Source organism: Leptosomus discolor, chromosome Z (assembly GCF_034619465.1).
Source record: "Leptosomus discolor isolate bLepDis1 chromosome Z, bLepDis1.hap2, whole genome shotgun sequence".
NCBI classification, from domain to species: Eukaryota; Metazoa; Chordata; class Aves; order Leptosomiformes; family Leptosomidae; genus Leptosomus; species Leptosomus discolor.
The window spans coordinates 74,805,870-74,830,477 of record NC_141419.1 but is presented as its reverse complement, the minus strand read 5'-3'; the positions used below and the strand labels follow the sequence as shown (position 1 = coordinate 74,830,477).

General features: G+C 40.8%; 2 protein-coding genes across 2 annotated transcripts; both read right to left on the bottom strand.

The window, feature by feature from the left end:
• Positions 1-1,158: 1,158 nt before the first annotated feature.
• LOC104346078 (molybdopterin synthase catalytic subunit) lies at positions 1,159-5,717 on the bottom strand. Its single transcript, XM_086480510.1, has 4 exons — positions 5,026-5,717; positions 4,021-4,174; positions 2,464-2,587; positions 1,159-1,264 (listed from the first exon to the last, which is right to left on the bottom strand). The coding sequence occupies exons 1-4, from the start codon at positions 5,144-5,146 to the stop codon at positions 1,196-1,198; spliced, it is 468 nt and encodes a 155-aa protein (XP_086336636.1). The 5' UTR covers positions 5,147-5,717; the 3' UTR covers positions 1,159-1,195.
• Positions 5,709-9,353, bottom strand: MOCS2 (molybdenum cofactor synthesis 2). Its single transcript, XM_086480511.1, has 4 exons — positions 9,332-9,353; positions 8,816-8,937; positions 6,283-6,429; positions 5,709-6,182 (listed from the first exon to the last, which is right to left on the bottom strand). Exons 1-3 carry the CDS (start codon positions 9,341-9,343, stop codon positions 6,303-6,305), a joined length of 261 nt encoding a protein of 86 aa, XP_086336637.1. The 5' UTR covers positions 9,344-9,353; the 3' UTR covers positions 5,709-6,182; positions 6,283-6,302.
• Between the last annotated feature and the right edge of the window lie 15,255 nt (positions 9,354-24,608).

The following is a 24,608-nucleotide window of genomic DNA, read 5'->3' as shown; positions in this document are numbered from 1 at the left end:
ATCTTGTCTACATTGATAACGATGACTAGATAAAACTGCCTCTCACCATTAGTAAAAATGCCATACCAATGGGACTTTGAACTCTTAGCATCTAAACTATCACAGCACAGTACAATAACATAAATAAAATTATCTTACTTAGATGAGCAGCCCATTGTTTCCAGTGGAAGCACAGGGATACTATGGTCAGTCTTTTTTAACTAGGTTTCAAAACAGTAACAAGAGAAAAACTGTACTGAATTCATAAATGTGAATCTAAATGCATATATAAACTGCAAAAAGTTCAACAGACTCATTTTCCTTTGAAAAACTAATCTGCTTTGATGACTTTGAATCCTAACATGTCTAAAGTCAAACTACTAAAACTAATTAAACTTATAATTGTCTATTTGTAATAATAGCTGGCTTTTTTTTTTTTCCTGCAGCAGCACACAATTACACAGACAAAAAAAAGCTCCTTCAAAATTAATCATGTCTAGACATCATTAAGTAGTTACAGGTTTGTGTTTTGTTGCTAATATAAGTTTGTTGCTGGTAGAGTATTAGATCTAACTTTGAATCAAGGTCTGTCCATATTTTTTTCATGTAATGGACTTGTAATTTCAGCTGCACAGTAAAAACGATTCTGTGTTACACAGCTACTGGAACATAACCTCTACTAACAAGTTAGTAACTCTGGGGTATAGTTTATATTTTCTTCTCTGTCTGTACCATAATGTTTAATCTACTTCAAGTAGCTTTTCTGTTACAAGAATGTCAAAATAGCATAAAGCTTGCAAACTGATTCTACAGTCACATAAAACTAAAATACTCAGGACTTTAAGCTCTAAAAAAATCCAGTCATCCTGTTGTGACCTCCCACGCACACAGTGAATGCAGACTACCAATGTAAAGGCAATTAAAGCAGTATCTATCACAGAGGACTAAACAGCTTGCAATCAAGAATTTCAGAGAAGACTGTTATAAAAACTGACTCCATGTTAAAATGCACAAAGATGTGAATTCAAAGGAGAGTAAAGAATACTCAAAAAACCTAGTGATTACTCATTCATTTCATTCAGTCCTAATGAAATTATTCAGATTGAAATGTCTGTTACAATTGCTTAAAAACGTATAGATTCTCTGTAAAAACAACACAAAGCTAAACCAATACGCTCATTAGGAACAGTAACACTTTATTTTTAAAAGAGTACAGTTATTTTTCTGAATTTGCCCAAAAGCATTCCTTGTTTTCTTTCCAAGAATATTCGTCCTCATAAATCTCCTGCAAATACAAACAAAGAATGGGAAATACTGTGGGAGCCTGCTACATACAGCCACACACCAGGCCAAACAACTCAACAACCATCCTGCTATTATTTACCGATCACAACAGGACTACACAGCCCTTGGCTGGCAAACAGAAAAGACAGCAGCACCCTTACCACCACACTGACTCACAAGTGGGCAGATGCTGAACCCTGGGCTGAGCCCCATTAAATTTACAAGGGCCCATCTATATTGAAGTCAATTCAGGAAAGAGATCTAGAAGAAGTTATGTAAAAGATGTAGAGTACACAGCACTCGTGTCTGAAACTGCCCTTTTTACATCTTGCCATGTTAACCTACTGTGCCATGATTTTTAGGAGAGTATTTAACTGTATACAAAATGTCAGTATTAAAAAAACAAAAACAACAACAATACAAAATACACTATGTATTAGATCTTCAGGACAGACTGGACTACCCAGCAGCAGTCCAGTCCCAAGCAGCAAATTCAGTAGGGCTCTGAGCCCCCGATTATTCTTTTTGAGACCACAGAACTCCAGTCTCCTGAAAGAGGTGTCAGAAAAGTGGAGTAACGCAAAGAACGTCACTGTTACCACATGCCAAAGTCTGCCTGGGACAGAAGGCAGAGGTAATGCTCATTACTTGCATGTAACACTGTGGTTATGCAACGAGGCTCTTTCTAGACCCCGGCTGGTCTCTCCACACGTTGCTGTGTGCCCATACCAGCTTTGGAACGTCTGCACCTCCCTTCATTGCACGCTGTTGCTTAATGCTTTGTCCTTTCTCAAGGCCACGGTGATGAGGGGAAAACAGAAAGGCAAGAAATGCCACTTTTACGTGCAAACTGCAATGCTGTTGAAAGCCAAGCTGACTTAAAGCTCTTCCACAAGCCTGTGCAGAACTGAGTTTGGCCACCCAGGAGAGCGCAGGGCTCCTTCAATTTGACCCCAGAATGGCATTAAAAGGAAGAGGAGCGAGATGGTACAGGCAAGGGAGGGCCTTCCAGGTGCCCTACCTGCCACAGATGGGCCTGGCTGCATTAGAAGAAACTCACTGGTGCTAGACACTGGCTTCCTGTTAGGAGCAACTGCTGCCCATAATGCTTCAGCTGCTTCCCCTAAGAGCAGCTGCAGCCTTTAGCGCATCTGTCTAAGATTGGCACAGGTCTAAAATCAAATCTGTCCCCAAACATACCTTTTTCCATATTGGGACGGATGCTTTTAAGGCGTTGATGCAATACATGACAGCTTCAAGGGATTCTGCTCTGTGTGGAGCAGAGACTGCAATAATTACACTTGCTTCAGTTACTGGAACCACACTAGGGAGAGAAGAGGAACAACAGCAGCTTTAGCTAATGCTTAACATCAAGAGCACCCAAAAGTTGTGGCCATGTCACGTCAGTATTCTGGCCACATGCTCTCCTGACTCATTCATACTGAGCAAGTGTCAAGCTATGTCCAAAAGATTATACACTTTTAAAAAGAAACAAAACCACAACCAAAATCAGTACCAGATGTGAGAATTCCATGCTTTAGAATAAATAAACCCACCAAACATAAGCTTTTTTCTTCCATTCTTTCTTTTTTTTAAATAAAGTCTATGGAATTAAGGGGGGAAAATTGCTAACTTGCAACAATGCATAGGAAACTCACTGGAAGCTGGCTTAATAATGAATAGTAACAAGTTAGGAACAGCCAGTTCTTATCTGAAAACCTAAGAAATCATCTCTGTTTGCAAAATAATTTGTGAAAGAAGAAATTAAGAGCCTCAAACTATGCAGATTTTGCAATGAAATTTTTTTTTTGACCAATTCTGATTTCAAATTACAAAGTTTTTCCTGTTTGGTGTGTTGTTTTCCAAACTTAACAGAAGTAGCACAAGATTTTGCTTTATTCCTCACAAGGGTACTATTCCCAGAAGCTGCCTCCCAATCCTCCCTCTATAGTAAGCCTCCTCTGGCAAACAGTTCATAGGAAAAAATCTAAGCTTAAATGCTTTGAGCTGCCCTCAAGAGAACCACTCTCTCTGTTGACTATAGAGGAAATCGAAGGAAACCACCGCTCAGAGCTAGTATTACCCTTTGCAGTCACCTCCTAAGTTCCTTCTGCTGAGAGAAAAGGAAGCAAAATTGCAACAGACTCTGCAAATCCAGCCAGTTTCAGTGAGAAATCTGAAGAACACTGAAAGCTCAAGAGTATGTCAGACACTGGTATTCCATGCTTTGAACCCAATAGAAAATGCTTATCCAAGACTCAAGGAACAACAGGAGGTTCTTTAGCAAGCATGGGGGGCAATTACCATGCCTTTCCTCTCCCCATCGTCTAAGCGTTCAGGTTCCCTATGGCATAATTTGACTTAAATCTGACAAGAACATTCTGTGGCACCTCAATGGAAGAGAGACGAAAAGAGTGCCGCCAATTTCATATCTTTAAAAAAAGACAAAACAAACCAATACCCTCCCCCTTCCTGGAATGAAATCTCAATCTCTTCTCTCTGCTTTCAAACCATCACACCAGCACCAAGAATCCTGCAGGCTAAATGTGGACATGGGCAAAAACTACCAATACATACATTTTTGACAAGATGATTTCTGAAACTTAGCTTCATAGCGAGGGCTTGATCCTGCAGCCACCTTCGCTGCATTACAGTTTATAAAGACTCCTCTATGTCCTGCAACTATGTAAGCACAGCCACGCACCAGACAAGAATTAACATTCCACTTGCAGAAGGATGGGGTCTGGCCTTACATACCCAAGTCTATGGTGCACTGCAATATGCTTGACTGATGGCCATTTCTGTCTAACATCTCTGCAGATCTTCTTTATTTCAGTCTCTGCCATTGAAGTATATGCTTCATATTCTAAATTAATCACTTTTTTCCCTTCAAAATTATTTCTTGTAGTACCTAAACACAAATGGTTTATCAACCAAAAGCACTGAGTAAATAAATAAATATTTATAATATATACATTTATTACATTACAGCATTATCTATAAATACTGAGTAAAACCCAGGATCTCCTGCTATGGTCAAAGTCAGCACTGTGCAAATATAAATCACCTCCCCTAATCATGGCTGTATAAAGAGATTATTTTGAAAAAGAGAAATCTTTAATATACCAAGAAGAATCTAATTTATACATCATAAAAGTCTGCAGTCTGTAATGCCCAAGGCTGGGACATCTCCTGTGATAACTACTGAGGTGCTATTACTGCATTTGCCCACGCAATGTTTAAGTGCTCAGTATTTAAGAGCCCAGTAGCACTAAGGTTTAAGCACAAAGGGTTTTCAAGTTCTGTACCATGTACATTAAGCAACAGGACAGAGCTATCAGCCTTGACCCTCACCAGCCCACGGGTAAAATAGTACTTTACTTTCAACCAAGACCTGAGTTGTAGGAGCTTTCACACAGGCGTGGACCTGTGGTTTGCATAACCACAACATCCCATTTGCCACCTTTAACAATCTGTGTCCAAGGGAATTGGTGAGCTCTGTACTCCAGGGCTGCTGCTCTGTTCAGCCCCAAGATAGCCTCACCAGCGTGGAAGCTTCTCACCGCTTTGTCCCAGTGCAACTGTTTAAGAGCTGCCATGGTCTTCTTCTAAATAATTCAGAACATGTTTTCAGAATAACCTGGCTTCAGTCCAGGAATTTATTTATTTGAGAAGCACAAGTTTGGGGGGTGGACAATCTAGGTTCCGTTTATTAGACTATTAACACACTCATAGATCGCGCTCAGAAATATTAAAACTCACCAATGAAGAGAGACACTGCCCCACAGTACGGTGAAATGACCAGCTCTGACACTTCATCTACAGAGAGCTTTTCAGACTTGAGCTTGATAAGATCTTTCGGCACATCTTCGCTTTCATCCATAGCTCACCAGAAAAGCTGAAAACAAACAGACGCTGTTGTTGGTTTTGGTGATACTAGCATTGGCCAACCGCTTTTCATCCAGTGCTGACGCCCCAATTTATGCAGAAAACATGCACCATCTACTTCCTCACCAGAACAGGCCAGACTCCATGGCAAATTCACCTCTCAGCAGACTTGCCAAGAGAATATTAACTGCAAATATCATGCAATGACCTGTTTTTGAACACAATCAGATTCCTTCCTGGGAGGAAAGTCTGGTCCAGAAAGACTAAACCAGAACTAGTTTGAGGCCCCAGTAATACCAACCAGCATGGACCACTGTGCTAGTAAATCCGTGGTAAGATTGTCAGCCCCTCCTCCCGATCTTATCCTGAAATCAAACATAGTTTAAAACAGAGATTTCTGATAAACACAGACTAAGACTTCTAATCCTGAAGTTTAATATGCTCTCCAGGACATTCAGGACCTCATACAATCAGTCTGTTTCAGTGACACAAGAGACACTTCTAACTTTTCTGAGTAGAAAACAGTCATCAGTTCATCTAAGAATGAGGAGGAAAAGAAGTATTTTGAGCAGCAGCAATGGAACAAACTGCAGTAAATACACAGACTGGCACTTGAAAGCATGCAAAGAAATGAAGCTATTCTAAAGACACCTGTTCCTTTGACAGCAACAAACAAACAAAACAAAACAAAGGGGGATTTTAAGCAGCAGTCAATTCTTTTTCTGTATCATCTTTTCTGTCAAAAAGTGGCAAGAGGTTTTTCATTATTATTTTATTTAAGCAAGCTGGGTATCTACTGGCAGCCAGAAAGAACTATGAAAGAATAACAGGACCTAAAGTCCAGATTCAAAACAATGCCTGACCCCACTGGCAACTTTCTTCCATTTACTGCATATGTGTTAACCATTTATTGTTGCACCAGCTTATAGTTTCTGGTCAGTACAATGGTTCTTTCCAGCAGGAAACGCAAGTTATGCTCTCTCAAAAGAGCACTGGCGTGGAGAGAGAGAATTGCAATCACATCTCTGGACCTAAACAAAAAAGAGGTTATTGGAGCATTATAAAGAATCCACACAATATTTTAGCACAGGATGACACTCCATAGGAAACTAAGCAAGAAGTGATACCTACCTAACAGAGCCTGGGCACATTCAGCCACCACTAATTGGTGGGATGATGGCAACCTCGTCTCCAGGCTGCAGGACCAGGAGCTGATCTCCAAGAAGGACGTACTCTTGCCGAACAGCAAACACTACTTGATCCCGGATGACAGCAAGCCTGAGGGGGATTGGCAGGAGCAGAAACAGGTTTCTAAATAGCATGTTTGCATTTAACCATGAGATTTCATTAAAGAACAAACTGGTGTACAGTCTAGGGTAGGCTGAGGTAAATATCACTGAGACTTACGCAACTTCGCTTCCAATACACTTTCAAAAACAGAATAAACACCCACCTCCTACTCTTGGATTTTCCTGTGGCGGCTAAGGAGAAATCAACTCAGCATAATTTTCAGAAGTCAGGAATTGGATTTGTCATAGCCCTACATCAGAACAAATCAATACATACCAGACCCACTTCAGCAGCTTCTAACAAAGCCATCCAATTTGGGATTGGAAGGAAGCGTTCCCCTGATTCAGTCTTGTTGGACCAGAGCAATTTTCTCACACAACAAGAAGCATTCCAGGATGCTGCTCATGAGATCTCAAGAACATTCAGTGGTCAAAGAATTGCTCTTGTCGTGTAACTTCATAGTTTATGAGGCTTTAGTTCTTTCGTACTTACAGGTCTGAAATTTGCTGTTGATAAGGAGTGGCAACAGAACTAGGATGGCAGATTACAGTGCATTTTCTGGCAGATCTTCTACCTATTTTTTGATTTCACATCTGTGAGATGTTGTTGTGAGAGTCCAAAGCTCTGGATACCATGAGGCTGGGAGTCACTTCCATGACTAAGTGCAATAAGAGACTGAGTATGAGGGCAACACCAGAATGCCAACATTTTACTTTAGAAGGTGCAGGTGTGATAACTGTTACTGTTTGAGACTATAAAAATCTGGCACAGACAGTGAAAAGCTGTATTCCCTAGAAACAAGTAAGCATGCCAAAAGGGGATAAGTAAAAATCATCTCATTTCCTACTAGCCAGATAGACAAAAGTAGGCAAGACACAGCCTGAGCAAAACACAGTAGCACCGAGGGCAGACTGAAGGGAGGGATCATATTAAAGTAAAGCAAGCCACTGAGGAACTGAGAGCAACTATGAAACTGAAGTGCCCATTAGAAGGATGGGCTCTAATTAATGTCACTTGCAAGTTAATTCATTGGGGAAAATGGGTGGAACAGAAGAGCATTGTTAAGTATGTTCAAGCTGCAGTTTGAATATCCATTAGCAATGTGAATAGAAGTCTGTGGTCAATGCCCCACAATTATGTTGAGTTTTTCCAGAGAAACTAGGAGCAGAAGCATTTTCTAAGAAGGCCGCTGTGAAGTAACTACACATGCAAAATGTACTGCCCCAAGTCATTGTTCATGAAAGGACAAAGCTGACAAACTGTGGCAAACCGACCAAAGGTGCTGCTGCTGCTTCTGACACCAACTAATAGGCTGAAAAGTAACACGCACTCATCCCCCAAAACACGCTTTGTCTCAATTCTCTGTGAGGAAAAGGCCTCTCGTCTAACATTTGGTTAGAGCTCCTCATTTGAAATGATGCTATTGCTAAATAGTTAATTTTTTTCACAGCCTTTGAGAGTAGATCTTGTAAAGAAGGGTGGTGCCTAAAGGAAGACTTTGACATCTAAGTCCAAAGTTATGGAAATTCCAGTGTATTCATCACTAAATCCTGAGGACCTCAACCTCTGTTATACCTTACTTTTTTTTTTTTTTTTTTTTTTTCACTCGCCACTCCAAAATGGTGTTGCACCTTCGTCCATCAGACTCACTCTTGACAGGAGTGAGCACCTTCCCTCAGCCTTAACCTGAGGGGGGATTTCTGCTGACACCTGCAAAGAGCACCAGTGCTGCAGGGATCCTTACAGCACACACCTAGCACTCTCTCAGGACCAGACTCCCTGTAAAGTGCAACCAACAGCAGGCTGTTTTTTTCAAAGCAGAGGTTTAAAGTGGCTAAGCCTCTTTCCTATGTAAGGGCTAAGTAGCTAGAACCCTGAGGCAGGGCTTCAGTTCCCTTCCTGATCTGCCTTCCTGAGTGTGCCATAAGCTCTGACCAATGGTTAAGACTACAGTTAAAGATAAGTGATCGAAAACATCTTCATGTTATCATGAATTTCTTATTTATTGCCCTAGCTGTGCTTGATCTCTCCTTGACACATCTCACCTTCTCCACAGGTTAATAACACAGCTCAGTTTTCACGTGCAGCAGAGTTACCGCACTATGGCCCTCCTGGACAATGGGCCACACGTCTTAAAGCGCCTCTCGGGCTCAACTTGTGGGTACATTCACTGGACCTAGTCTTTCCTTGTGTATACATAAGCTACAGTACTTCCAACCGTCCCAAACACAAAATGCTTGCTGCAGGTTACAAGAACAAGGTCACGACACTGGTTTTACGGTATCAAAGTACTGATACATGTCCCAGCTCAACCAAAACAAAAACCCCAAACACGTTAAACTTCGTGCACCTCAGCCGTAACTTTCCCGAATACCTTGGGTGAACCTTGACGATCTCCTCCCAGAGCTGCAGAGCGGTGATCTGCCGCGGCACCGAGAGGGCCTCGCAGCGCAGCCCCGCCAGCTCCGCGCTCCTGGCGAAATAGAGCACCGAGACCTGCTCGGGGAACAAACACCGATCAGGGGAGCGGGGCCTACTGAAAAAAACAACGCTACTGCACATCAACTTCTCCGAAAATACCAAACAACCGAAACCAAGCAAGCATGACGAAAAGCCTTCCCTGGCTTTTTTTTAATGCCGATAAGCTCTGTCGCGTTCTTCCTGCCCCGACTGTCAGGAGAGCCGGGGGGCGGGTGGGGAGACGGAGGGGGGGGGGGGGGGGGTGTAAGTCGGGGCGGATCCGCGTCCCGCTCCCGCGGTCCAGGCCTCGCCCGCCCGGCACCTCTGCCCGCCGAGGACAGGGGCTGAGGGAGCCCCGCCGCCCCACCCGGCACCCGCCTCGCCTCCAGCCGGGGCCCGCTCCCCAGGGGCGCCAGCAGGCTACACCTACCTGGCAGCGCATGGAGCCGCCGTCCCCGGGCGGCCAGCCTTCCGCCGCGGGCTCACGGTGGCGCCTGCGCTCGGACGAGAGGGGCCGGGCCTGGACCGCCCCCTGCGGCCTGGGCCGGCAGCGCAGCGCGGCCGCGCTCCGCCGTTGTTAGGCCGGGCCGGGCCGGGCGTGTGGCGCAGCCGCGCTCCGAGGCCGTTCCCCTGCACGGGTGGGTAACGGAGGTGGGAGACGGCCCGAGGAGGATGGTGGGAGGGCAGCTGGCCAGAGGCCGTGGCTCTGCCCCCCCAAACGCAGCCTGTAATTTTGGGGACAGCACATTCTCACATCGGCACAGTCCCCAGAGTGCATGGGGATTGCAAATGATTGCTAAAGTTACACGTCTGCTGGCTTGCACGCGTTATACATCCACTGTACAGACACATAATAGGTATACATAACATATAAAAGCCAAAGATCCATCCTAGTGCTGATAGAGGGTTTCTGGGGTAGGCCCTGTTTCAGTGCGGAGATTGCCTTGGCATCTGTCTCCCCGTGGACAATTATATGCATGGAGAGATAGCATGACGGAAGAGCACTGCTGCAATGTGGTGCCGGGGAGAAGGGGAAAGCAGCTGGGCTATGTGGCAGGTGCTGTGGGGAGACCTGCGGCAATTGTTCTGTCAGGCACAACTGTGCCCCAAAACCGTGCCCTTGTGGGTGGCCAGGGTTATTTCTGTGATGTTCGCCTGGTAACAGAGGTAACCTCACAACAGTAAAGGAGGAGCTCCTCCTGTCAGGCAAACCAAGGGGAATTCTGCAGTTGTTACCGGCAACATGGAGTTTGTGGTTGGTGATGATGTTATGGGCAGGTGGTCAGATGGCTAGGTCATCCGCCCTAGCTGGATGCAACGCTGTCAGCAAAAAAAAAAAAAAATGCCCTCAAATAAAGAGCTACTATCCAGTTATTTCAAAAGATGGCTGAGAAAGGAAACACACCTTCTGTGTAATAATTCTTGCCACTAAGGTACAATGAAAGTGATAAAGTTTTCCAAAAAATATGCAATAGAAATGCAATGATTTCCATGGAGCGTGTATTTTGTACCAGTTATCTGGTACCCCATGTCTTAATCATCTGCTGCAATAGAAATTATTTTTTAAAACTGTATTTTTTGTTTGTGAATTATTAACTACTGTTACAGATTGAACTCTCATCAAGACAGCATGTGTCAAGTGAATAAAAAAATTGCTTTCTTTTTTCTCTGGGCTGTGTAATTTTGGATCTATATAAAATTAAACCGATTGCTTTGACAAGGTGCGTATGACCCAGCCAGTAGCTCGCAAGTGGCTGGCACATTTTTCCTGTGCAAAAGATGTATTACAGGTGTCTCCCTAGAGTGAAGTAGGTGAGTACTCAGCTCAGCTGGAGCAAATTAGCCTCTCAGCGCAGAAAACTGAGTTTTAAAAGATTCATCCATACATTTAGGGTTGAATTTCGAGTTAGGTCCACTATGGAATAAGGAGAGAGGAGTCACTGGCAGTGAATTTCTGGATCTTTTTTATTTGAGCTCCAACTAACGACTCACCCAAGCCAACTCTTGAGTATTTTTCAAAGGGTAGGTCAGTCTTCGACCCTGTGTTGCCTCACTTACTTAAAGGCAGAATTTGTGGCTTGAAAGCATAGGAATAGAGCAGGATTTTTGACTGATAATCTATTAACTATGTTCTAAAATGGATAAAAATACGTTAAAAGTTCTTAAACAAAAGCAGGAATTAAGCTGGGGTGTAATACAAATGTCTAAAACAATACTCTCCCTAAATACCTCTTCATTTTGGAGGTCATCTTTTCCAGGAGCACCAGCCTCAGCAAGAGCTATGACTACTACACTGATTGGTTTGCAACAGTGAGTTTTATTCAGACTGCTTTTTTTGTTTTGTTTACTTGGTTGTTTTTTTTTTTGGGGGGGGGGTGCAGATACACAGATGACATGAGATGTTTCTATAGCTCTGGAGGAGATACGTTACTTCTGTAGAGACTGGAATTTCAAAACCATCTCTTCTCTATGGTTTCTATAGGCTAGCTCCGTGTGGTTTTCCCTTAAAATATTTCTTGTTTTCACAGAATCACAGAATGGCAGGGGTTGGAAGGGACCTCTGGAGATCATCTAGTCCAACCGCCCTGCTAAAGCAGGTTCACCTACAGCAGGCTGTACAGGACTGCATCCAGGCAGGTTTTGAATATCTTCAGGAAAGGAGACTCCACAACCCCCCTTGGCAGCCTGTTCCAGTGCTCTGACACCCTCAGAATAAAATTTTTCCTCATGTTGAGGTAGAACTTCCTGTGCTCCAGTTTTTGCCCATTGCCCCTTGTCCTGTCACTGGGCACCACTGAAAAGAGCCTGGCCCCATCCTCTTGACACCCACCCTTTAGATATTTATAAGCATTGAAAAGGTCCCTCTCAGTCTCTTCTCCAGGCTAAAGAGCCCCAGGTCTCTCAGCCTCTCCTCATAAGAGAGGTGGTCCAGTCCCCTCATCATCTTTGTAGTTTTGGATCCTTCTTTCAGGCACCATTTTCTTCTTGCAGCTTTTGGTTTGGAGTGTAATTATGAGTAGCTGCAATGTATAACCTCTAGTTCTAAGCGTTAATTATTGAGTCTAATATTTTGAATTAAATCTTGTCCTAGGCCATGGGGCCTTTGCTTTAACTACCAGGTGTGTATGCATCCTTCCACACTAATATGTACACTAGCCTCTCAGAATTTATTTGGTTTCGATGTCTTTAATTTTAAAAGCTGTGATGAAACCCTCCAAAGCAGACATTTCCTATTCTGCTTTCCAACCTTTATTTGGTTTAATAATATTTGATACTGAAAAAGTGCAAATCTTACTGTATGGAACTCCCTTACACCCCCTTACACCACCCAAGTAGGCTGTGGCTTAAGAAATTAGATTCTAACAGTACTGAGGAGAGGCAAATGCTGAGGAGCCATTATTCTTATTGATTTATTTCTTACTTTCCAGCAGCAAACTTTGAACATGAAGATGTAGCTGGAGTATACCCAAACACTAAGCTTATAGTCTAAGGCACTGATTCTGCAGTGTGCTGTTGAATGGAGAGAACCACAGCAAAGTCAACGAAACTTAAGTAGGTACACTAGGCTGCTAGTCCTAAGCTATTTTTGTAATAACTTACTACAATAATTGATACAACACATGACTGGATGCACTGGAAAAAACAAAGAGGAATGAACTGGAGACATTTTGTTAATCATTATTTCTTTTTAACAATTATTTACTTAATGTCACTGCAGTGAAAATGGTTCTCTGGGACTGCACAAGATTGTGATTGTTTAACATCTAGTAGATTTTCTGTTTCCTTTTGTTTTCATTTTAGACCTTTTCTCAGGACTGTTCGGTATAAATCATGACTTACTGCTATATAAAGTTCAGATTTATACTTAGGAAGTCTTCAGAGAACTTGTTTTACTCCAATTTTGATGTTGTGAAGAATTTAAGTTATGCTGGTGCCAGACCTGAGTGCACCTTTTTTTTACACCTGAGATGAAGATATTGATGCATAACACTGTATTTGGAAGAACGAACACAGTTCCTTTACTTTGAGCTTCCTGAAATAACCAGGAAAAATAAAAATTACCATGATTTGGAATAACCCTTCATTACGTATTGTGCCCTTCATTTGTCTTGGGCAACCAGCCGGATCTGAAGTCAGTTTAGCATTAAGCTTCTGCTACTGAGTTCACTTTAAAAAAAAAACAAAGCTGCTTGGAATAATCTACAAGGATCTGAAAGTGGGGCAGGTATAAGAGATATGTCATGAATTCCAGTCGTTCCACTGAATTCAGGTCTGAATTTGGCCTCATACATGTCAATGCTGGTAATAAGCTGGAAAATATCTTTCTATTTTGGGAGGAAGGAGAGCTGTTCCTTGAGTTTCCATGATGGAACAATGGAGAGAAAAAAGTGAAAATATGAATCTGTCTGAGGTACTATGACCTCTAGGATTCCTCTGTGTGAGGTATATGTGGCCGTTTGACCAATGTTTTTAACATTCTCCTTGGCACTCTTTGAAATTGTCTATTACAAAACAGATGGTGCAGTAGTTACTTTTTGAAGGGCTAGAAAAGGATGACCACATCTGGAATTAATCTTTAGCTCCCTAAACCAATAGATCACCCAGTTTTAAGAGGGCCTTCCAATAGAAATGTATTGCATAAGTCCAGAGAAAGAATACACAGCTTTAAGGCAGTGTATAAGTGGTCTGAAACTATAATTCATAGGCACAACTCTTTCTGTTCAACTGTCTCATTTATAGGCAGCTCTTTTCTGCAAGAATTTCTTTTTATTTTCAATGAGCAACAGCAGTAAGTGAAATATGTAGCTTCTTAAGGAGATTTTTAAAAATCCATAAATTTTCAGGTTTTGTGTAAAGCATTTCCTTTTCTGTTGACAGCTACCTCTTAAAGAGGTGACCTCTTTCATGTTCATCCTGTCCACAAAGGATAGCTAAAGGTTATATTAAACCAGCATGTACACCAGCATCATTCAAATAAAGCTAGCTATGGAGTTTTGGATGATCATTAAACAGTATAACATATGCTCTGAAGAATGATGGGAAAGGACATTAGGGCATTCAGTGATGATGCTAAGGTAAAAACCGTTTCTACAATCTCTGATGCCAAGGGAAAGCACAAATGTTAAAGTTAACCACAGAACCTCATATTTTAAAGCACCTGGCACTGAACTCCCTGGCTAATATTTGATCTGGATAATCTAAATATTTTAAATATCAAATGTGTTATCTGTCATTGTGGGAAAAAAAAAATGTAATGTCAAAAATACATTACTTTCTGAAAAGGCCTGAATTCATCTAACAAAGAAGTTGTAAGGGCAAAGAATTTAGAATGCTATCAAATCTACAAGTCATAGCTCTGATACTGTGTTTCAAAAGACAAAATTTCGCTCTTGTCTGTAGTATTTAGCTTGGCTTGTATGATTTTCTGTCATGCTTTTGTAAAGCACCTAGCACAGAATGGCATGAAGTGATTGCAGATAAATAGTACAATGTTAGTTTATATTTCTGTATTAAATTGTTGGGCTTCTAATTGTCATAATGTGTAAGAATTTGAAACATTGCACAAGGTAAGAAACATTTCATAATACAGATTTGCTGAAACAAATGGAATCCCACAGGAGTTACTCTGATCTGTGGGTGGCTGATGAAAATAAAACCAGCCTCTTTAACCACTGTTTGTGATTAAAATAGTTTACTTGTAGAATATTGGAATTAATTGTGTAATTGCTTAAATTTAGGTTGAATTGAGACTTGTTTTGTGTTCATTAGCATGACTGACTTTGCTTAGCTCGTGCTAAGGAATACTAGTCATTTAGCTCAAATAAGTAAGCTTTAGATAGAATGAATGTCTTTGTGCGATGTGCTAGAATACTTAGCATATCTTGCTTAGCTTGAGTAGCTAGCTTCGCTGAAGCCTTAGGACACAAGTGGTGAACTTATGCTGAACTTGTACTTAATATACGAAGGGAGACCACAAGACAGATACATCCTGGGAAAAATAAAGTAGCCTCATTCTCAGTGGAACTGCATCCTGTGGAAAATAAGGTGTGCATATTCTCAATAGAAGCAGCATCCTCAAGATAAGAAAAGCTAGAGACAGAAAAAGCATCCAGTGAAGAACAAAAAGACCCCAGACCCACATATTGTTGTTGGACTGAACCGTTGTGTGAGGGCAGGAGAACTTGTGTCATTGCCTAGGGATTTCTTTGTTTGGGGTCCATCTCAGAGGGTCCCAGCTCAAGCTGAAATAAACCGACTCTGTGGCAGAACCTAGAGTCTGAACTCTTCTTTGCAGTCGAAGGCTAAAACTAGACCTAGCTGCACCTAGTCTTCTCTCTGAGAGGAAGTTTAGAAACCAAGGGGGTCCAGTCTGAACCTCGCAAATCAGCGGGAATGCCTTCCTGGGCTCTTTATAACACCCACCAGTTCAGAATTTGGGTTTTGAGGTAGACACTTGTCATATCAGATTAGACATCGCAGCTGGCCTACCTATCAATTCTTTATAATAATTGTTGCTGCTTTGCTCAGCTTGAAAATGGAAGTTTTGCTGAAGTTTTTACGGTATTTCAGCTCAGTAGCTTTACCTACCTCTGGGGGCACACACAGCACAATTGTGATATGATATTCTCCAAAATGTAGTAGGTTTAGATTCTGGTTTTTATCGTATAGTTAATTCTTTTGATGTCTGTTAAAGTATTCTAGTTGGTTTGCCTTCAATCTTTTCCTTACACTTAAGATGTGAAGATTATATAGCTGATTCGGTAGAATGCTGGACTTGTATTTAAGCATCCTGATTCCATTCTACACTTAGAGTTTAGCATTTTTGACTACTAGAGTCCAAAATGCATACATTTTTATAAGCATTTCAAAGAGACAATGGCATAAGAGACACTAGGAGTAGATCTGCACTGATCCTAGCCAGGGCGGTTGACTGCATCATGCTGTGTTCCCATACCTGCTTCCTTGCCATCTATGTAGCACCCTTGCTGACAGTCTGCAGATGTTCATCGTCATACAGTCCATATATAAAACTGAATGAGTATTCTTATTGGAAGTGTTGTATGATTTCACTCATCTGTTGTACACATTTTGAGAAAAACATGGCTAGGTCTTGACTGATAATGTCTTCAACTGAGGTTGATCAAACTGAGATTATTTCCACCAGCCTGTATGCCCTGTGCTTATTCAGCTCTCTTTGTTGGCTGACAACCGGAATGCTTTCTTTGTAAATAAGAAAGACATTTTTTCAAGAAAGATTATATTGTGTTGGGTTTTTTCCAAACCCTGGAAAAAGGTTGTGTGATTAGTTCTGAATTCCAGTCACTTGATAAGTTTTAGTAATATGAATAAATAGGTTTTGTGAGGGAGATATATTGTGGTGGTGCAGTTAAGAATGAGTTCAGTTTTGTTCTTCAAATTTACATTAAGAGCCATTCTATATCCTGGCATCCAACTAGGAAATTCTGCTTACAGCTAATTAATGTGGGATTGCCCACACTGCAAGCAAATAATGAAAGCCTGTTTTATACAAGCTGCCCAAATTCTATGTGCAAAACTGAGATGCTGAATTTTCTATGGCTTTGTTTTGATTAAAAGTTTCATTTTCTATTATATATAATGGCACACATATCCACATGAGGGCACCAGCTGACATCTTATTCTCAATGCGTAATCTTGTTTCTGAAATGAGCATGTCAGTCAATGGTCACTCTGTCCTTAAACATGCAGAGCTAGAGTAAAGACTGCACTGTTAAATGTTACAGTTCCAAAATTTTGCTTTATTCTTTTTCAATTCTTAGGGCAGCAGTATTTCTGCTTTCCCAAAATTCTACATTCAACGGAATTCTTGAAATAAACTTTAATCACATAGAGATGTGGGGATGTTAAGTTTTTAAAAGAAGTATTTTTTTTTAACCTGATTGCATAGTGGAATGTAAGTGTACAGTCATTAAAATTGGTGAAGTTTATTAATTCTTAGTTTTGAAAGGAGAACAAAAATTCCAAGGTTTTAGCCTCGTTTTCATGAAGTCCACAAAAACATGCAGTCAACATGCATTCCATTTGTAGAAGTTATACCATCTTTAAAAAAAAAACCAACAAAACAAAGAGTAGTTGGTGCTCTGCTTTAGGTTAGGCTGAGGATTCAGGACAAGGATTGTCCACTTGCTTTCCCTGCTGAACTCCAGGTACGTTGACCAATGTAAATACAGTACAGGAATGATTGCATTTCCTCTCCCAGCTCCAAAGGGGCGGGCAATCAAAACTGCAAAGGCTTGAGGCTTTCTTCAGGGGCCAGCAGACTGCATGCTGTAAGGAGGATGTAACAATATATTATCTAAATAGGGAAGGTTACCCAAGCAGACTGCAGAGTTATTTGAAAGAGGTGATTGCACACAACATGAAGTGTTATAAAGGATATTTTTCTTTGAAATCAACTGGACAGCATTTTGAAGGCAAGAGAAGGTTGTCAGGAACTTCCAGAATGCTTTGAAGGGTATTCACAAAAGCTGTTTTAGCCTAGTGAGGCTAATCTCCCTAGACTCTTAAGCAGTGGAAACACATAGACTTCTCCAAAGTGTGATTCAGAAGAACCAGCTTTTTCTCTTGCTTGCCACTGGCCAAAGCTTGTTTCTCTATTGACTGTAGGGGTGGTTTGGAGAAATTGGCGTCTCAGGGCTGGTCTTGCTGTTAGTGAATACTCTCTCCTGGTGACAGAGAAACAAAATACCATTATTTAAAAATCAGGTATCATGGTATAGTATAGCCTTCTGGAGTGGAGAAAGCCTAGGAAAAATTTTTCTCAGCAGAAAGCCACAAGGTTGGAAAAGTCAGAAAAGGCATTGAGCTGAGGGCTATCCTCAGTCCTTATTGCAACACAGATACGTAGACAGAAGCATGTTTCATAGAATGAGAACAAACTTGAGCATTGGAGCAGACATTAAAAAATTGTGAAGATGTGAATCTACTGGAAAATAGTGACTTCAAGAATCTTTAGGGTATTTTTTATAAGAAAAAATAATGTTAATTTGGAAGGACAATATCCACCCTTTCACACAGTAATTTAGTCTTGCAAAATTTACAAAATAGGTTCAAAATCCTCAAGTGACTATTTTTGGTAAAGAGGAAGAGTACAGAGAATAGAGATATTCTCTGAGAGAACAGATAGAGGATACTACTATCTGTAAGATCCCTCCCTGCATCACCTGTGCTCTGAAAAAGAAAAGTTCTCCACCTAAGTGTTTCGTGCCCACTGAATATGAATTAGGTGTATGCCAGGAAATATTAAGATATTTACATATATGGACCTGTATTTTTGGGATACTGTGTGGCACCAGAGCTACATTAAGTGATTATTGCCTTTCTTCAGTTATTGCCGAAAGAAAGCCAAGAGATGATTAATAGATACTTCCTTGTTATAGGCCCCAGAAGTGATATCTGGTATCTCAATGATAGCTGTATGTCAGGGAAAAGGGAATAAAGGTTGTTTGGTTGTCTTCTTGCATTGCTTTTTTTCCAGAGCACTTCTAAGGAGAAGTAATCAGCCCAGCGAGTAAGCGGTATAAGTGTTACAAGTCGTTCTGGTTTATCCATAAAGTACTTCTTCAGCTGTCCAGAGGGCCAGATTAGGGGAATATATATTCATCAGCTGCAAAGCCTGATGCCTTGGAGACGCTGGTAGATTTCTCAAGACACTGGATAACTGTTTTTAACATAGGTCAGACCTCAATTTAGTTCAATGTAGCTGATAATATAGGAGAAAAGAAAATTTTCATGTCCTGAGAGAAGATGACAAAGCTAAGGATGCATAACAGGGTACTTGAGACTTCAGCATGCACACTGAGATGACAAAAATATTGCAAAAAATGTAGCTTTGTTGCCAAGTGAAATCCTAAGAGGGCTGGTACCCTAAGCACTATAGGAGTGTTCATACCTGAGGGAAATTGTGAAGCTGATAACACTCTGCGTGCCAGGATCCATTTGGTGTGTTAGTCACGGCCACTTGAGTCTAAATGGTTCTGACAACTCAGAGGAGATTTTGAAGGCATCACAGGAACTACAAGAACTAAGATAAGGATGAAAAATAAAAGACTGAACTAAAGTGGTAGTGAAGAGTGGTGGCAACATTGGCTAGAGTAGCAGCGATTTCTTGGGAATCTTCTGAGCTGAGGTCTGTCAGAAAGGATGGGAGTTGTTTGACCTAACTTTAGCTGTCCAAGGGTTATTTAATGAGCCTTAATTTGTTGCCTAGGATTCTCCTGTAGTTAATGAAGAGGTAGAGACATCTTCAGAAAGTGGTTCAGGTCTTTTACACCAGCATAACTTTGATACTTCCCTTGGCAAGATATCTGTTGTCTAGAGGCAATTGTGGAGCTTCATTGACTGTAGAAGGATCATCTGGGACTAGATTAGACACCTAACTTTTAAACAGCTAAAGCTAGGTGAAATAGTGGCATCAATTTGTAGGCGGTATTGTGCATTTGCAGCTCATGTCTGAATAATGATTACTTCTGCATGGCTTGTAACTAACTGTAAACAAGACAGTTTTAATAGCTGAATTCTTTCTCATATTTAGCACCTGGAGACCCCGATACTAGAAATGACACCAAAATAATGACATCAGTGTGGCACAGGAGAAAGCAGTGATGAAGACGAGCAATCCAGATATATGGTCATGCATGTGCAAGCAAAGAGTGCAGGCTGTGACACACAAGAGTCCATGTACTGGGAAGCGGCAACTCTGGAAAAAAATTAGAAGTAACTACAGAGATCATGTGTGGTGTTTTCCTCACCAGCTCTTTCTTGCTCATGAGTATTCAATGAAAGCATGGATCTTCTTGCATACTTAAGAGTTTCTCTTCCTTAGCACTTCAGTTCACAAATAGAATAAATTGGTTCAAATGGACCATTTCACAAACTGAATCCGAATGTGTTAACAACATGAAATTTGTGTGATACAAGCCCTAAAGTCTCCTAAAAACCTCCTGCTTTTCCAGTAGTGTATTTGGAATAATGCTATTCAATAAATAAAATTATAATAAACAGGAAAAAAAGACCAATCTGTTTATTAAAAGAGTATTCCTTCCGTGAGCATATGCGCTAACATGTTTTTCATGGATTTACCAGATATCTCTACCATGGAGATCAAGTAGTAGTATGAAGCATAAAGATATTAGGGCAAACTGCAGTTATGGCCATTTTTTTCCAGCTGACAGGTAAAGACAAACATTTGCTAGTATAAATTATATTTGAGTAGAATTATGGCATTACTTTTTTTCCCCCTGTACTTCAGGGCATGTCCCATTTGTTTTACCCAGCACGTTTCAGCCTCAAGGCAGTGCTTTCTCACCTCCCCTTTCTTACTCTGAACTTCTCCCAGCCTCTTCAAATTATCATTTTTAATAAATATTTATACATTTTTATTTAACAAATATGTATACCTACAGCCAGGAAACTGCAGCCTCTTTTTCCAGACATCAGCAGAACCTGGACACACTTGCTCCTGGCTGATATTTACTCTGAAGGACAGACAGCAGCAACCCTTTTTTCCACACCTTTGCAATGAGTTTAGATACACTGCAGAATTCTTCAAGAGTGTGATAAAAGTGCTGCCTGTAGCAGCCTGAGAGAAGCATATGCTGTATTGATGTACAGCAACTTTATAGGGCTCTAGGAATTGCAAACCTGGGTCTTTTTTAGAGACCTAATGTCCCTCAATCAAATTCTGCAGGACTGATACAAAGGGAAAATGGGTATTGATTAAAATAAAGGAATGTCTCTTTGCCTTTCCATTTTAGGTGTGGGGGTAAAACCACTACCGAAATTCAAGTTTTCCTGGCTCATCAGAATCCTAAGAATAGTCTTGTCACTTCCTCTTAAGCCTGTATATCTAAACACTGAGAAGTAAAAATAGCTGGAAAGTTTGAAGCATACCATGTCTGCTTATTGACATGCAGGATGATATCTGTAGGCTTGAGCACAGCTTCATGTGCTTTCTGCAATGAGGACAATTACAGTCCCTTTTGAAGAAATTGTACTTACAAGTCCTGTCAAAATTCATAATGCCCTTGAAGTATTGCAGATAACCAGTTAGTGATTACCCCTTTTTTGATGATGAGTGGATACATTTCAATCAACCTGATGCTAATGATTACTGGTCTTTTAATACAAGTCTGACAAAAGCATTTGTTGCCATACTATGTACACGTGTAGCATTTCTAATTCTGTAAGCGCTTTCAGCTAGTGTAGCCAGCCTCGCCATTAAATGTGGTAACTGCTGAAAGCCATCTAGCCCCAGCCAAAAAAAACTTTGCAAAGAAAGTGTATCGGTTCACTATGCAGCTGCACAGGCATTCATGCCAGCTCAGGAGAGAAGGTATGGGTGGGAACAAGCAGTGGGAAGTTGGGATCATTTATTTCAGCAGCAGTGTGGGGTTTATGCCAAAATAAACTGCTCATGGGTCTACTAACTAAGGGTTGCCAATATAACAATGGTATGTAAGTAGAAACTAACACCGATAAAGTCTTTTGTTAGTCATTCATAAATTTAGGAACAGAAAAGTGAACCCAGATTTCAGAAGAACTTCAGGTGTCCGATATCAGAATGTAATTGTTCTCTCAATATTAAATTCAAAAAAGAAACTTTAAAAAATTGTGCATAAAGATGGGCATGCTCTTGTCAAAGAAATGAATGTGCAAGTTAATGAAGTTGAGTGCATTTCATTTGCTGTCCATGCACAACATCAGCTGACCTATACAGCTAGGGTCAGGGTGGTGGTAGCCCCAGACACAGGCCATGATTGTGGGCAGACATAGGGGTGGTTCCTTGGAAGTAAAAATTGTCCTGTATTTTGAGAATAAGTCTAGACCCTGTGATTGCTTCATCAAATTAAAAACTCACAAGTGATTAGTTGAACTAAAAGTTATGTGAAGTTACGAGGAGAAATCTCTAGAATATCAAGTAACCTCCTACCATTAAGTAAGGGCCTATGGATTAGTTAAATAATCTGGAATAAAGCTTTCCCTGTAGAAGTAAACTCTCCAAAGTAGAAATTGATAGGGCATTTCCTTTGGGCTCAGTACTCAGATCTCAGACCTGGGAAATGAATGTGATCTTTAACAAACGTAATAGAGGCTCAAATGCTCCACAGCCTCCTTCAGTGACCCCAAAGTAATTATTCTTTTCTTCAGTTGCTACTTTTCCTTTCATAAAAGTGTCTTGGGAATACTCAAGACTGAGGGAAAATGCCTCTTTTTAGATGTCTCCTCCTGAACCCCCATGTCATTTTCACACAGCTCCAGCATCAGTCCAATTTAAATCTGGTCATGTCTAGTTTTAGCCTCTTTATTCCTAAGATTGAATGATGCATACAGTAATCCACACATAAATTGATATGGCTAATGGAAGCCTGTAGCTTACAAGCCTATAGTACACGCAAACTTTTGCTTTGGATCTTTCCCTTGGATTTGAACAGAGAGAGAATGGAGCTGTTTATGATTTCTTGTTCAAAAAGTTGTACTTTTCTTCTGCGGAGGAGTAGGAGTTGTTAATTAAAAGAGTATGTTTTATCATCCAGTGTGTGTGTGACAAGAGATACAGTGCACATGAGGAACTGTGGCTTGGGAATCACTTCTACTGTCTTGTCCATTTTTTACTCTGTTGGTATGTGACAGCCCTGGTTTGCAGACTCTATTGGGATCTCAGACATTGTGAAACTGAAGGTAATGGCCAAGTTAAGTTCAAGTAATTACTGACCGGTGTCAATATCATTTATACCTCATTTTAGCTTTTCACAATTCTCTTTGACCCAGCAGTGATAAAGAAAATACAGTACTTGATGCATATTACAGCACCACTTTAAATATACATGCAATCTGTGAAGACTTTTCACCTTGGCATTGCCATTGTGCGTTGCTCCAGAGACATTTGTCTTCCTTCCTCTTCCAACTGTAAATCCTTCTCTGTGGTCTCTTGAGGAGGCCAGGGCAAATTGTAGCACACTGCTTTTGGCAGGTCTGAAAACAAATTCATGCCCCCACATTCAAAGACTAGTTATTTGAAAGGACTGTATATAGATATGCCACATATTACCAGCCCATGAATGAGACAGGGCAACACTTTCAAGAAGTAACACCTGGGATGGAAAAGCAGAATATCTTTCTTTCATGTGTTTCTACATATTCATCGTGGAACTTCTTCCACTCTGTCTTGACCACTGTCAAAGGTGGTTTATTGTTAAAGTCAGACTACTGGAGACATTACTACAGTTTAGTAAATGCAAAGGAAGGTATCTCAGCTCTATTAGAATATATAGGGGGAAACCAATGTAAATTATCGAGAACAGACTGAACTTCATTCTGTAGGAACTGAAGTACTTCAAATAGAGTAACAGTCACTTAAACTAAATATTTCCCAGCATATGAGAGTTTTCACAGTATTTCTACCCCATGAGAAAACTTTAAATATGATTAAAATACTTAAAATGATGCTAGTAAGTATCCTTTTTAAGATCATTTTATATAATTTCATTGACATGAAGACTAAAGCAGACTAGATCACTGTAATCTTAAAGCTTAAAAACGTATCAAGCTGGAAAGAGGGCATAACAGCACGAAAGTCCCAAGGAACAGAGCACGGAGGGTGTGATATTGAGAGGTCGTCTAAGGGAAAGCAAATCACTCAGATAATTTTGGCCACACTATTAAGTAAAGCATATATATTTCTGCAGAAGAAACGTAAGTATAACAACACTGTCTATAGGTGAGAAATCTGGATGGATATTCACCAATGTGTACTTGTCACTGACATCTGCTGCAAAACTCCCCGAGAACTTGCACACCACAGTCACTGATGTGCTGGGAATTCAAAAATCTTCCCCAGAGCAGGCGATGACCATGGAGCTCCCCAGCTTCATTTCACTGAGCAGTCCCAGGGGACTAGAATCCCTCTCATGGGACAGAGGAATTTGCAGAGTATATGACAGGAAAATAGCAGGTATTGATAACATGCAATTATATATATTACAAATTTCGCAATTATTTCAAGTTCAGTACCTATGCTTGGTAAAATTTGCAACTGGGTGATTCTTGTACCACTTGTCTTTAACTGTTGACATGTAACAAACAGTGTTGGCCATTGCATCAGTGTTAGACTTAGTCACGGGGAAAGAACAGGATAGTTGCTGTAAACAGTCTCGGGAAACAGGGATCAATGGCAGAATTGATTTAAACTGACCCTGACAATGAAGTGGTCTCATCACAGGGCTCTGCAGCCAGGGCCCATTAGAATGATCAATTATTTTCCTTGCTGTTTTTGAGACACTGAAACTTTGTCAGCCTTGAAACAGAATGAACTGCCAGGAGTGTAGTTGTAGATGGCAATGATGTCTCTTTTGATGTTTGTTGTCCTAATTCCAATACACAATGTTGAGTGTAAAACACAAAACTGTAAGTTAGTTTGCCGCAGATTTATGCAAAGAAAATTAAGATCTTAGTAGCTCCATTATCTGCCCCTTTTGTTTTAATTTTGCTCCGTCGTCTCCAGAGTTTCAGCTATATCAATTTCTAAAGAGGCTGCTCTTCCAAAAACAACTTTCTCAGGGGCTAAAAGGAAGAAGAATAATTCTGTAACATGCATTTTTGGTTTTCAGAAAAAAATTGCTACTTTTTTCATCTCTTCCAGGAAAGTCTTAGGCAAGACTTGATTTTTA

Bases quoted from the DNA above. Each gene is read 5' to 3' on its own strand.
- LOC104346078 (XM_086480510.1), bottom strand. From the start codon at position 5,146: ATGGATGAAAGCGAAGATGTGCCGAAAGATCTTATCAAGCTCAAGTCT. The intron at 4,175-5,025 runs GTGAGTTTTAAT...ATTTGTGTTTAG, and splicing joins GGCAGTGTCTCTCTTCATTG to GTACTACAAGAAATAATTTT. The intron at 1,265-2,463 runs GTATGTTTGGGG...TTGTATTTGCAG, and splicing joins CCGTCCCAATATGGAAAAAG to GAGATTTATGAGGACGAATA.
- MOCS2 (XM_086480511.1), bottom strand. The intron at 6,430-8,815 runs GTATTCGGGAAA...AATCCCCCTCAG, and splicing joins ATCGTCAAGGTTCACCCAAG to GCTTGCTGTCATCCGGGATC.